The 13788-nt window shown below is 52.9% G+C and overlaps 1 protein-coding gene across 1 annotated transcript in view; it reads right to left on the reverse strand.

Annotated features, from left to right (window-relative positions):
- ABCA3 (ATP binding cassette subfamily A member 3) overlaps positions 1-13788 on the reverse strand; it is an 85936-nt gene that overhangs the window by 34203 nt on the left and 37945 nt on the right. The window contains exons 6-12 of the mRNA XM_048865921.2: positions 12838-13097; positions 10961-11077; positions 9822-9942; positions 6729-6902; positions 5076-5257; positions 3189-3335; positions 699-828 (exon numbers count right to left, since the gene is read on the reverse strand). Of these exons, the coding sequence (XP_048721878.1) occupies positions 699-828; positions 3189-3335; positions 5076-5257; positions 6729-6902; positions 9822-9942; positions 10961-11077; positions 12838-13097 (1131 nt within the window). The remainder of the gene's footprint in view (positions 1-698; positions 829-3188; positions 3336-5075; positions 5258-6728; positions 6903-9821; positions 9943-10960; positions 11078-12837; positions 13098-13788) is intronic.

A 13788-nucleotide genomic window follows, 5' to 3' on the forward strand; every position in this document is an offset into this window, starting at 1 on the left:
GATCTGGAAGGCTAAACACATTTTGATGAACAAGGAAATTGGCACGTATGCGATGACCGTCAGGCCGCCACTACCGTGTGGGTTGGAATGCTGGGGTCTGAGGAAAGCTGACGAACACGATTTTGTCTTCAGAAATGAACTGGCTGAGGGGAATGCTGAGAGCGTGGAGGCCCCAGAAAATTAAAAATGCAGTGATAAGAAAACGTAGAGGGCAAGAAATAACGCTGTTACAGAGAGTTCAAGAAAGACCACTGCGATCGTGCCGATGTGTCGCAGATGGACTTGAAACGGACACCGCGTAGCGTGATACATACCAGGGCGTAAAGGACTCGGAACAGAGGGAGACTGAGGATGCATTGGATAGACACAGTGAAGAATGACCCAAACCAAAAAGCTTTAAGGATGAACGAAACCGGTACGAGGTAGAAAGCAGTGAAAAGATTTCATTCGGCTGGCGGACGGGAACCAAAGAAGAGGAGGAGTAGACTGCGCTGCAGCAGTCACAGGATGCTGCTCTGGGGATGGATCAGACACCAGGAGACAGCCCAGGCACCTCAGCAGACGGTTATGGCTTCAGATGCTCCAAAGCAAGATACAACCCTGCACCAGGAAATGCGCTGTCACCTGAGCACTCTCAGCCGTATCCCCCGTGCTGCAGCGCGCCTGCCCCGAGATGGCCTGGGGTGTGGCGGCTGTACCTGTGAGCATGGACAGGGTGGTTGTCTTCCCGGCACCGTTGTGTCCCAGAAGGACAGTGATCTGCCCCTCATACATGTTCAGGGTCAAGTTCCTTACTGCCTCCTTGGTCTTGCTCCCCACTTTGAACACCTGCAGAAGCAGAGAGAGAAGCCGAGTGTTAGAAGGAAACACACATTCATCTCGCCCACCCATTGCACCCTTCATCCCACAGCACGTACCACCTCCTGATGAGGCCACCTCACGTCTTAGGAGACCACCCCTAACTGTGTCCAAGCAGAGCAATTTCAAATCTACAACATTATGCAGCCAGTGTACGCTGATCCCTCGAGTGGCTATATTAAAATGTTGGGTTTCTCCATATGCATAGACAGATTGTTTTACCCCATTGCAAAAATGCTACCACCTATGGCGTGAGCCTTGGCTACTGTTTAACAATGCCCAGCAATACTCTACTCAGGAAGATGGCAGCCTATTGAAATGGGAGCTATGATAAGGCAGTTTTTAAAATATAAGAGAGGGCATTTCAGACCCCTGGGAAAGGACAGGTGTGCCCCAAATTCCCTCCCCCCAAGCCCGTGTCACAACCACCAGCCTGTAGGCAGATGTCTTTTCAGCACCCATCAGTGCCATGCCATCAGCTACAGGGATCTGGTGTAGATCAACACTTCCTGTCCCTCCTCAGCACGCGTAGCCGGACAATCAGCAAGAGCCTGGGAAGCCAACCCAGTCCATTGTTTAAAAGCCCAAAGCCTGTGTAACGAGGCTGTTTACACAGCAGCTTGCACATCATGCACAGAGCTGGACGACTGGCAATCCCGGCCAAACACACAGTTCAAATTTCTGCATGGACAGTACAGAACAGGGTGTGGTTCCTAGGGTGGGGACGGTTTACCAGCAGGTGATTGCAGAAGGGGAGGAAAGGAGGAAGCTAGCTCAGTATTTGTTAATTGATGCATCAGGCATAGGGGGAGCACGATGTCAGGAGAGGGCAAAAGGAAGGACTTCTCAGTGCAACGGGATGCATGCCCACTAGGAGCTCAGTGCCCGTAGCTAGCATGGCAATAGCCCATCTCCATAGCAGCACAGGACCCACTGAATGCCAGGAGGGGTTTTTTGCATGCATGGCTGTTGCAGCTACACCCCAGCCTTCATGCTCTTTTTTGACAGAGGAGTTGTGTGCAGCCCTGTACTCTGTTGCCACTGCTCCAGGTAGGGGAAGGGAATGAGTCTGAAGCACCAGGAGCCCCGCTGAGGTCTTCCAGGGACTCCGGTCTTCAGAGCATTGTAACAAACCCTTTAGTCCAGGGGGTCTCAAACTCAAATGACCATGAGGGCCATATGAGGACTAGTACATTGGCCCGAGGGCCGCACCGCTGACCACCCCCCCGCCCACTGCCACTGCCCCGGCCCTGCCCCCGTCCCACCCCTTCCCCACCTCTTCCCTGCCCCCATTTCAACCCCTTCCCTGAAATCTCCACCCCAACTCCGCCCCCTCTCTGCCCCCAGGGGGTACAGGAAGGGTACAGGGTGCAGCAGGGGGCTCAGGGCAGGGGGTTCGGCTGCAGGAGGGGTTCGGGGGGCGGGTCTGGCCCAGCATGCACTGGGGGCAGGGCAGGCTCCCTGCCTGCCTGCCCTGCCCCCATGCCGCTCCCAGAAGCGGCCGGGACCTGGGGGGGCACAGGGGTCTGTGTATTGCCCTGGCTGCTCCTCCCGGTACCGCCTCCAAAGCGCCCATTGGTGGCCGATGGGAGCTTCGGGGAGGTACCTGGAGGAGCGGCCAGGGCAACACACAGCCCCTTGTGCCCCCCCCCGCCCCAGGTCCTGGCCGCTGCCCCCGGTGCATGCCGGGCCAGAGCCACTCTAGGTAAATGCTGAGGGGGGGTGTGTGCCACGGGGAGCTGGGGGGCTGCAGAAAATAACCCTGCGGGCCGCGTGTTTGAGACCCCTGCTTTAGTCATTTCGTGCAATCCCCATGGCTCGTGAAAGTGACAGACTCCAAATAGTTAGCCCTGGTCTATACGTAAAATGTAGATCAACCGAGGTATATCACTCAGGGGTGTGAATTAAGTGCTGTAGTTAACCTAAACTAACTCCCAATCTAGCCACAGCCAGGTCGATGAACGAATTCTTCCACCAACCTAGCCACTGCTGCCTGGGGAGGTGGGTTACCGACACGAATGGAAAAACCCCTTCCATCGGCAAAGGAAGCATCTACTCTACAGTGCTTTCGCCCGTAGTGCAGATATATTCCTAGCGGCTGCTGTGGGGGGTGAGGGGGAAGGGAGGGAAAGAGAGCCGAGTCACCCCACCCTGAGCATTGCCACTTGCTATTCTTGTCTGAAATTGCATGACCCATGCCAGCACGGATCTATGTGGTGCTTGACTCTTCCTGCTGGTGGGATCTCTACTGCTTGCTCCAAAAGACCTGCAACGTGTTGCTGTCAGATTGTCCCTGCTTGCTGGGCAGGGGCTGGTCTGGGGGACTTTACCTTGGAAAGGTGCTTTATTTTGATCCCTGATACCAGATCGGCAGGCTCTTCCTCAATGTACTGGCTTTTCAGTGCCTTCTCCGGGTCCTCCTCTTCCTCCTTCTCTTTCCCCAGGACGGTTCTGGGAGTCCTGCACCAGTACGAGGGCTAAGAGGAGAGACAGAGAGAGAGGATAGCCCAGCTGCCACACAGCAACCTTCCCTCCCGCCAACCAGCATAGCCCAGATGGGATTTGGTCTGACACAGCTCACGCCGATACATCCCACACATGGAGCCGTACAGAGCACCGACAAAGAGACACGTCCTATAGACACAATTCAGACAGGCTTTAGAAATACTCCCCCTTTCAAATCAGCACTTTGTGGGATCCGGCTAGGAATGGAGAGTCTCCAACACAACAGAAGCTGAGGGTGCCCAGCGCCTCCCAGGATCAGGTTCCTGGGCCATGAAATCCCCTCTCTTCCCACCCCAAAGGGGAGCCCCCTGATTATCTCAAGACTCCCAGGGGAGCCTCAGACTCTACTGACAGCCGTTTCCAAAAGAAAAGGCATCAGGAGAATTAATTCACTCCTCCACTGATGCACTCTAGCTTCCAAGAAGACAGTTTTAGTGCTTTGTCATTAAAAAGTAGAGCACTGACAGTAGATCAAAAACTGGCTGAAAGATCTTGCCCTTACGTGCTGGTCCTTCTGCTTCTAGCCAGAAATCCTTCACTGATGCTAAGCATCCTCATCATGTAGGTAGTCGTTCTCATAGCGCTCATCGTTATGGAGATGACAGCAGCACAAGGTCCCCAGGCACCACCCACCTAGCATGATATTGGCCAAGGAATGTACCAAGTGGGACACTGGCTCCCCAAGGCAGGGGGTTGGGCCAATGAGAGTGGAGGGGGGTAATCGGGACTGCTCAGAGGGCTGTCACCTACTCTTCAAATCTCCCACTGCCCCCATCCTCCCCGCCCACGCAGCATTTTCAAACGCATTAAGTGAAAGGAGCCATGAACTTCCACTATTCAGAGGCTGCAATCACTCTAATCATTGGGGGAGCCATGCTCTCAGGAGTGAGAGGGCCACTCATGTCTTAGCTGGAAGGAGGGGCCTGACTTCACTCCTGTATTTGGCTCTCCTGCCTGCTACACAATCCTCTGCCTGCCACACGAGTGGGCCTGACCCATTCCATGCTGTAGGGGAAAGTGTCAAAAGTCATCGCATCAGGTTACTATTTCCTGATCTGAAGGGTCTTGGCACTCCCTGTGCTTTCCAGCAGTCTGCAGACCAACCTGCCAAGCAGAGAACTGGCTCCCGAGCCCCACACAGGTATCCTAGCGGAATGCGCTCGGCTCTGTGTGCTCCCACCTGCCCTACAGAGCCAGGCACTGAAATGAAAGCATGCTGGGATATGGATTTGGGGGCAAAAGAAAACACCACCGTGTGACGGCCCATGCTCGGTGGCCCTGTACCACCTGCTCTTGTACGGAGCTCAGTTTCTGCCAGGTTTCAAACCCTAAGATCTAGTCACTTACATGGCTGCTCTCTGAGCCTTAACGCAGGTGTTTGGGGTGTGGTGGCATGACTCACAGCATCACATGTGCCAATAAACCCCAGCCCAAAGATCTGAAGCCAAGACCTGGAAAGCGCATTTCATTCTCAGTGCAAGGCTCTTCAGATAAGGCAGCACAGGGCTTTGGTTGTCAAGTATGGGGCACAGATGCTGAAACTAAGCCCAGAAGAGATCATTGCAATCGTTTTAGTCTGACCTCCTGTATAACACAGGGCAGAGTATTCCTATTTAAGCCCCGTTATACTAAACATGCAGGGTGTGAGAGCAGAATCCCTGCATTTCATCTCAGACATTGCCAGCGATGGAGCGCACAGTAGCGGTGCTCACCATCAAGAAGAAGTACCATGGCTGCGGCATGCCATACTCCCCTGGGAAGACGGCCTCCACGTACCAGGCCACCAGGCCATAGAGGACAGAGTCCAACAGCAGCATCCCCAGCACCTGTGCAAAGGTGAAGTTATCATCCACGCTGACTGGCTTCATGAGGTCCTGCCACTGAACGCCGGTCCCTGAAAACACATAAGATGGCGTTTGCATCTGCCAACGTGCAGCTACAGTCAGTAACACATCGTAACACCTCACCCGCAGGCTGGGAGAATATACACAGTGGTGCACGTTCTCCGGGACTGTGAAATAAGGTATCACAATACAAGTTGGCTGCTAGCACACTGTGCACGCATTTGTGGCAGGCAGGGGGATAGAAAACACATCTGAAAGCAAGACACGATAAATATGTTTAGCACATGCCTGTAACTTATTGTCTGGATTTAATTTACAAAGATCTGCAAAAATGTGTTGGCTAAATACCCAAGTTACTACATAACCTTTTTCTCAGCAGCCTTGTTCTGTTCCCACCCCCGAGTATGGCTTCAAAAACTCCACCTGCACTAGGAATCAAATCATTGCTAAAAACATTATTCTAGAACAGGACCCCCGAGCTGGCAAAGAAAACATTCAGTGCTAGTGTAGATCAGTCCACCCAGCCTCAGTGCCGTGTCCACACTGAAGACATGTACCATTTGGTCTGCCTAACATGCTTGTAAAACCCCTTGTGTCCCCTTAGGAGTGCTTTGAACAGCATCCCTGCCAAATACCGCTTGGGTTAGTGTAATCTTCACGTCAGTCTGCACCATTTCCCATCTGGGCTCCCACATGGCCTCCACTGTAGTGTCTAAGCACCTCTCATACATTAGAAATTATAGCCCATGGCACCCTTGCCAGGTACAAATGTACAGTCAATCCCCATGTTACAGATGGGGAACCGAGGCACAGATAGGGAAAGTGACAGGAGCTGAACTCGGATCTCCTGATTCCCAAATGGGGCCCTTGATCACAAACCATCCACCCTCTTTTGCACCTTCTGACACTGTACCAAGGAGAGTGATTTGTGTCTTCTCCCCTAAAAATACTACCCATGTCTCAATCTCCCGCTTAGTGTCATCAATTCGCAAAGAGACAGACTGCTTATTAACATGGAAATTAGCAGGGGAAAGATGATCTGGATGCAATTAACGTCAGAAATTACATTCCGCAGAGTAGTATTAACTTTGTAATTAACAAAAGCAAAACCACAGAAGAATCCTAGCTTTGCTGGCCAGATCCAATTTGGACATGAGGTGCTTCCAACAAACTGAAGGCAGCTCCTTCAGAGAGGTATCAGTTATCCAGAATCTCGAAGCCAGTAAGTGTGTGCATTGACAGATCCCCTCCTTTGGATTAGCAAGCCAAGAACTGACTCCTGCTCTCACTTATGCCAATGGCAAGACTCCTTCAATGGTACAGGATCAGAGTCAAGTCTCACGGTTCAAAAAAGGAGGCCAGATTAGAGCCTGACTTTTCAGTCTGGCATCAGAGTGCTTAACATCCCCAGTCCTGGAACTCTAGAGCTCAGGGCACGTCTCCAGGCTGACTTCCGGGTGCTTGGCTTCCCCAGCTGGGCCTGCACATTACTACAGCAGTGAGAGAGAGAAAATCACTCACCTTTTCCTTCAAACATGCCTATCAGCTGTGCCCCCATGGCCATGGCAACATTGGAGATGAGGCAGGACGACAGTTTCTGACTGTGGGACATCAGGTCGTAGCGAGGCGAGATAAAGAAGTAGGGGATATAGGAGAAAAAGTACAGGAAACCCCCAGCGGCAGCTGCCACATTTGCTGCAAGTGCAGAGAAGGGGGGGAAAAAAGAAAACAAATGTTCAACAGTGTGGTGACAAACACAAATGGATACTGACACTGCACACTTCTCTAGAGCTTCCATCCAAGTAGATTTAAGTACTTGGCAAAGGCGGGTGTTATCTCCATGAAGACGATGGGGAAACAGGCACACAGCGATTGAATGATTGGCCCAGGCCAAACAGTAGGTCAGAGGCTGAGTTGGGACTAGAGGAGAGTCTCCCAACTTCCCTGCACTAACTATCATAGAAGATTAGGATTGGAAGAAACCTCGAGGGCATCTAGTCCAACCCCCTGCTCAAAGCAGGACCAACCCCAACTAAATCATCCAAGCCAGGGCTATGTCAAGCCGGGCCTTAAAAATCTGTAAGGATGGAGATTCCACCACCTCTCTAGGTAACCCATTCCAGTGCTTCACCACCCTCCTAGTGAAATAGTGTTTCCTAATATCCAACCTAGACCTCCCCCACTGCAACTTGAGACCATTGCTCCTTGTTCGGTCATCTCCCAACACTGAGAACAGCCAAGCTCCATCCCCCTTGGAACCCCCTTCAGGTAGTTGAAGGCTGCTATCAAATCCTCCCTCACTCTTCTCTTTTGCAGACTAAACACGCCCAGTTCCCTCAGCCTCTCCTCGTAAGTCATGTGCCCCAGGCCCCTAATCATTTTCATTGCCCTCTGCTGGACTCTCTCCAATTTGTCCACATCCGTTCTGTAGTGGGGGGACCAAAACTGGACGCAATAGTCCAGATGTGGCCTCACCAGTGCCGAATAGAGGGGAATAATCACTTCCCTCGATCTGCTGGCAATGCTCCTACTAATGCAGCCCAATAGGCCGTTGGCCATCTTGACAACAAGGGCACACTGTTGACTCATATCCAGCTTCTCATCCACTGTAATCCCCAGACCCTTTTCTGCAGAACTGCTGCTTAGCCAGTCGGTCCCCAGCCTGTAGCGGTACATGGGATTCTTCCATCCTAAGTGCAGACTCTGCATTGTTCTTGTTGAACCTCATCAGATTTCTTTTGGCCCAATCCTCTAATTTGTCTAGGTCCCTCTGGACCCTATCCCTCCGCTCCAGCGTATCTACCACTCCTCCCAGCTTAGTGTCATCTGCAAACTTGCTGAGGGTGCAATCCACACCATCCTCCAGATCATGAATATCAGGCTGCACCATGCCGTTTCAGCAGGCTCTGGGAGATCTTACGGCATGTGTTGGCCCAGTTTGGAAAGGTTTGACATATAAGCTTCCCATGCACCACAGCTTTTAATAATAGTGGTGAAAGGGGATGTGCACTGACAGCCCTTACTGAGCATCAAACCGGACAGCCCAAGTGACTGCACGCCCCCTGCACAGCCTACCAGTAATGAGAACATGCTTTGGAGCCCTTCCCAGCATCCTACCATACAGAGTGCGGCAGCCAAGGACACCTGCAGCCTCCCAAACTGAAGCCACTGCTCAGTGCACATCTGCGGAGGAGAGCAGGCTTGGTTTTGTAAGTCACACCAGGAGACAGAAGAAACCAAACCCTTCCTCCACCAGATGAGTCCTGCCCTTACCAGGTGGGAGGAGCATCAGCAATTCAACACACAGACCCTTCCCATTCGAAAGAGGGATGTTTACAAGCCACAACACTGACACAGATCCCATAGGGAAGAGCTTCTCCTACTGGGTTGTTTCAGAACAAACTGCTCCCTGGGTGTCCTGTGGAAAACTGCTGGAGGGGCTGATGGAATATTTGCCTGAATTCTTCACCCAGCACAAAAATCCAGAGCAACAGCTTCTCTAGCCTGGCTAGAGGTCACCTTCCCACTTGGATTGTTCCCTATACAACAGGAATAAGAGCCATTAGGAGACCAAACAATGGACAAGTGAGACCAGCAGGTATTTCCATTGCAGTTATTGGCCTAGAGGAATGCACCTGCTCTGCTGGTTTTATGGCACACTGCTCATCCCTCTGTCCCCAGCGCGCTCATGCTTAATGCCCAGTGCCAAATGGACAACTGCGCAAAGGTCCCACAACAATCAAACCTTCAGATGGCTCCCCTGGTAGAGCATCAAACTCTCTGTAAAGCACGGGCCACAACAGTCCTACACAAATAAAGCTTGCTGCCTTCCAAGGCTGGAGGCACTAGGTTAGAGGCAGGATTTCATTCCTTTAGTCACTAGCCAGGGGCCACCCAAGTTCCATTCGGGAGGATACCAGGAAAAAGCCAGGAATTCTAGTCAAATCCCCTGCCCACTCACAAGCAACCAACAGCCCTTTGCTGAGGAAGAGGGGCAAGTCACCCCTTTTTTCCCCACAAAGTGCCCACACAGCAAGGGGCATTCAGAGGAGCTAGCCCAACACTGTGATATTTAGCCCCAAAGAACAACCAGTGCTCATGAGTGCTGTCGAAACTAGTCCAGCCCCTGCCCCTTCCACCACATGGTGAAGAGAAACTGCAAAGATGGAGCTGTGGGGCTCTGTATTTATTGGCTCTCAGTGGCTCCTATAGCAAATCTGCTCTGTTTATAAGTAACAACTTGGCTCTGCAAGGTCCATAGGATCTGAGAGTCAAGCTGGGCTCTTTCCTTCGCACACATCCCCACTGGTAATAAAGGTTCCGCAGGACAAAACCCCTTAGTGACACCTATGCAGCTCCCCGCATCTTCCAAGGTTTAACCGATTGCCACTTGGTATATCATTCTGTTGATCATTCTCAAGGCAGATCAGACTCTAGGTGACTCTCCCAGAGCTGGTCTGGCTCTGCTGGGCTAATGGGAAGATCTTAGTAAAGTCGGCAGCTAGGATCCACACGGGGAGAGGATACGGTGCCATTTCTATATGGGTGTCTATGTTCCAGAGCCAAAGCAGCCTCTTTGACAAACAGCATGAAAGGTTAACAGTATGGGCTCACCTCTGGAGAAGAAGGTGCTGACCATGAAGCTGAAGGAGATGGAGGAGATGGAGAAGACCACCAGGAAGGTGAACACCAGGGTTGGGTCACTGTTGGCGAGTACCGCCCCCTGCTGGCTTACCTACAAACAAAATCCAGGTCATGAGTACTGTTACCCACATGGACACATCTTGCCTGGGAACTGGGACCTGCAATCCTCATGGTGCAGATGGAGGCACAGAATGGGCTCAGTGGTCAAGAGAGATAAAGAAACTGTGTTTAAGATACCAAAAAGAGCTTTCTACCCTACAGTCTGTACCACTGCACTGAGCGTGAGTTATAAGCTGTGATTATCCTACTGTAGATCAGGCTCTAACGAAGAGTGGCCTTTATGCCCCCAACACTGCAAGGACTCCTGTAGGCTAACCACTGGAATGGCCAGACTGGATCAGACCCGTGGTCCCTCCAGTACAGCACCCATGTTTCTGACCGGCCAGCACCAGCTGCTCCAGCGGAAGGCAGAGGAAACCCTTCCCCAGCAGTTCTGGGATAGCCTGCCCATGAGGGAAGTTCCCTCCCATTGGTTAAGGCTGCATACAACCTGAAGCAGGAGGGTTTAGATCACTTCAAAAACCCTGCGTGATTGAATCCTTTAATAATCAGATGTTCCTGCTAACCATACGAATGTCCCATCCCTTTCTGAATCCTGCTAAGCTGTTGGCCTCAATGATACCCTGTGGCATATCACAGGCTGTATGAAAAGCAAGCTATGCTGTCTGCAGAGGGGGATTCAAACATTTACAAAATCGAATGCAGCAAAGGCCCAGCCTGAAGTAGCAAAATGAACTTCCCCATTCCGAGAAGGGGCAGGCACCCCCCTTACCAGCAATATTGACTTCGAAGTCTTACCCCACAGCTGCCCCTTTCCCCCTGGTTTGGGATAGTGAAGAGAAAAGCTGCCTGGATCGAAGGAGTGGAGAGCGGTGGGGAAATATAATTCAGCAGCATCTTTGAGTCTAAGGGCCTAGGACAGCGCCCTCCACCTGCAATCTAAAGCCACCTGAAGATGTCTGTCCATGCAAGAAAGCTACCAGCTCCCCCACCGCCATCCCCAGGGTGGTTCTGACATATACCTTGGAAGCCTGAGCCAGGACACTCACCTTGACACAGAAAAGCACTGTGACGAAGAAGATGGACACCAGGAGGAAGAGGAAGAACATGAGGAACCAGGCGCTCCAGTGCAGCCAGTTACTGAGGCCCATCATTCGCATGTACTCCTGTGGGAGGCCAACACAAGCTGCGCATTACCCTGTGCCATGGCAGCCAGCCGCTGGCAGGCAGGCAGGCAGACAGCTGCCTGCTGAGAGCACCACGATCGGATTTTCCATAGTGGGACAGAAAGAGGTGGCTGATGAGAACCGGGCACCATGTGCTAGAACCAGGCCCAATGTGGGCAAGCACCGTGCAGCTGTCACCCATGTGCAGTTCTATTTTAAATCCTAGCCTGTCTCTGAACAACCACCACCAGTGACTCTGGATGACACAGGGGTCACGCTGGGGTGGCAAGAAGAGCAAGGTTCCCCGGGAGTACTGGGTGGAGACCCAAACCCATTTGGATAGAGGATAAGGCCAGAAGGGACCATAGAATTATCTGGTCTGACCTCCTGCACAACCCAAGAAAAATCTCACCAACCAAAGAGGAACTGAACCCTGGACCCTCAGAGTAACAATCTGATGCTCTAGTGACTGAGTTACCTGAGCTCATGGTTGCCTAGACACCAGTCTCTTGATATGAAACAATGCATCGTGCCCAGACGCTAAAGAACTCCCCCCCGCAACAAACCTCACTATGCCCCCAAGCCACCAGAACTCACAACTGTTTCTATCTCCTCCAGAACCACACTTTAGGCATCAGACTCAGACGCAAGACAGCAACCCGCCTGCCACTGCCACCAGATCTAAGAGCCTCGCCAAACAGACAAAGCTGCGCGGCAAGGCGGCAGAGCTGAATTCCTGCAGCAGGATCAGCTACCTTCCTCCTTGGAATTCACTAGCCCTCCACAAACCCGCTTTCCTAGCAAGAGTGGGATTTTGTTTACAATTCAGCAGCTTAAAACCTTTAGAACGTATCTGGCATGGGTAAGCTAAGCAGTTAATTCATAGATTCATAGATATTTAGGCCAGAAGGGACCATTATGATCATCTAGTCTGACCTCCTGCACAATGCAGGCCACAGAATTTCACCCACCACTCCTAAAAAAGACCTCACATCTATATCTGTGCTATTGAAGTCCCCAAATTGTAGTTTGAAGACCTCAAGGAGCAGAGAATCCTCCAGCAAGTGACCCGTGCCCCATGCTACAGAGGAAGGCGAAAAACCTCCAGGGCCTTCCAATCTGCCCTGGAGGAAAATTCCTTCCCGACCCCAAATATGGCGATCAGCTAAATCAGCTAATCAGAGTTATCTGTGCCTGTGCTTAGAGACCGAGCCCAAACTGATCACAGGCTTTTTAATCCTTCCAATGAGATTGCACTGCATGAAGCTAAGCAAGGCTCTTGCCATTAGTTGTTTTTCCTCCAGGGCTATTTTTTGACATCTCCTTTTGCACACCATTTTCCGCCCACTCCCTCGCTTCCCCATCCCTCTCCTCTCCCTTGTTCCACCAGACTCCAGCCCATGTGGAGTGCTCAGGTCTCCCTCCACAGCCCAGGACAGCATAGTTTCCCCTTGTGTTCTCCTCACAGCTGGCTACCAGGGGCACAGACAAGCAGCCTCCTCCAAGGTGCAGGGCCAGGCTGCTGGGGCAAGCTGGCCAGCAGAGCAGAGCGACCTTGCCGGCTCACCTTCCCAATACGCTCCCCTCCCACCGCACGGGAACATCAGGTGACCACTCAAGCGCCATTCCATCTTGGAAGCCACGGTGCTGATCTCCCCCAGACTCGAACACTCTGGCAACAGCGCACAGTGTCACTGCCGCAGCAGCAGCTCAGCCTGCCAGGAAGCCAACAGTGCCCTGGCCATCTGCCTGGCGTTTACCTTCAACTTTTTCTCCTTCTCGTGCACAACGGCACGGACGATGTTGAGCGAGGTATAAGTGAAGCTCAGCATGAGCAGCAGGGGCAGCTGGTTCTGGATGGCCAGTAGGAAGAGGTCATTGACGTATGGGGGGTAGGGGAAGCGCCGAACGGTCACAGTGACCCCCTCCAGCAGGCGGGTGGTAGAGGTGTTGGCATGGTATTGCATGATGGCTCTGTCCACAGCATGCTGCACGGCCAGGAACCCTTCCCGGATGTAACCTGTGAGGAAGCACAGGGCGACGAGTGAGAGGCACTGCAGGAATGGGGCAGCCGGCTGCCCCAATAGGTGAATGCTTCCTGCCGGCAAATGGGTGCGCACTGTGTTATTTGTATTAGCATAATGACTGGGCGCCCAGACATGGAACTGGACCTGACGGTGCTAGGTGCTGTACAAACACACAACCTGCCCCAAAGAGCTTACACTCTAAACCAGGGGTGGGCAAACTACGGCTGGAGCACTGGAGGGGTGGCCAGCCAGCCGTTTTAAGCCAGCCCTTGAGCTCCCGCTGGGGAGCGGGGCTTGCCCTACTCTGGCTCTCCAGCCGGGGAGCAGGGTAGGGGGCCGCTCCACACGGCTTGTGGAAGCAGCCGCATGGCCCCGCTCCGGTGCTCCAGCCAGGGAGCAGGGTAGGGTGCAGCTCCCAGAAGCCGCGGCATGGCCCCCCTCCAGTGCTCCAGCTGGGAAGCAGGGTTGGGGGCCGCTCCACACGGAGCCTTCCCCCATGCCCCAATCCCCTGCCCTGATCCTCCTCCCGCCCTCGGAACCCCTCGCTCCAAGCCCGGAGCATTCTCCTGCACCCCAAACCCCTCATCCCCAGCCCCACCCCAAAGCCCACACCCCCAGTCACAGCCTGCACCCCTTCCCGCGCCCCAATCCCCTGCCCCAGCCCTGATCGCCCTCCCGCCCTCC

This window comes from Caretta caretta, chromosome 10 (assembly GCF_965140235.1).
Source record: "Caretta caretta isolate rCarCar2 chromosome 10, rCarCar1.hap1, whole genome shotgun sequence".
NCBI lineage: Eukaryota > Metazoa > Chordata > Testudines > Cheloniidae > Caretta > Caretta caretta.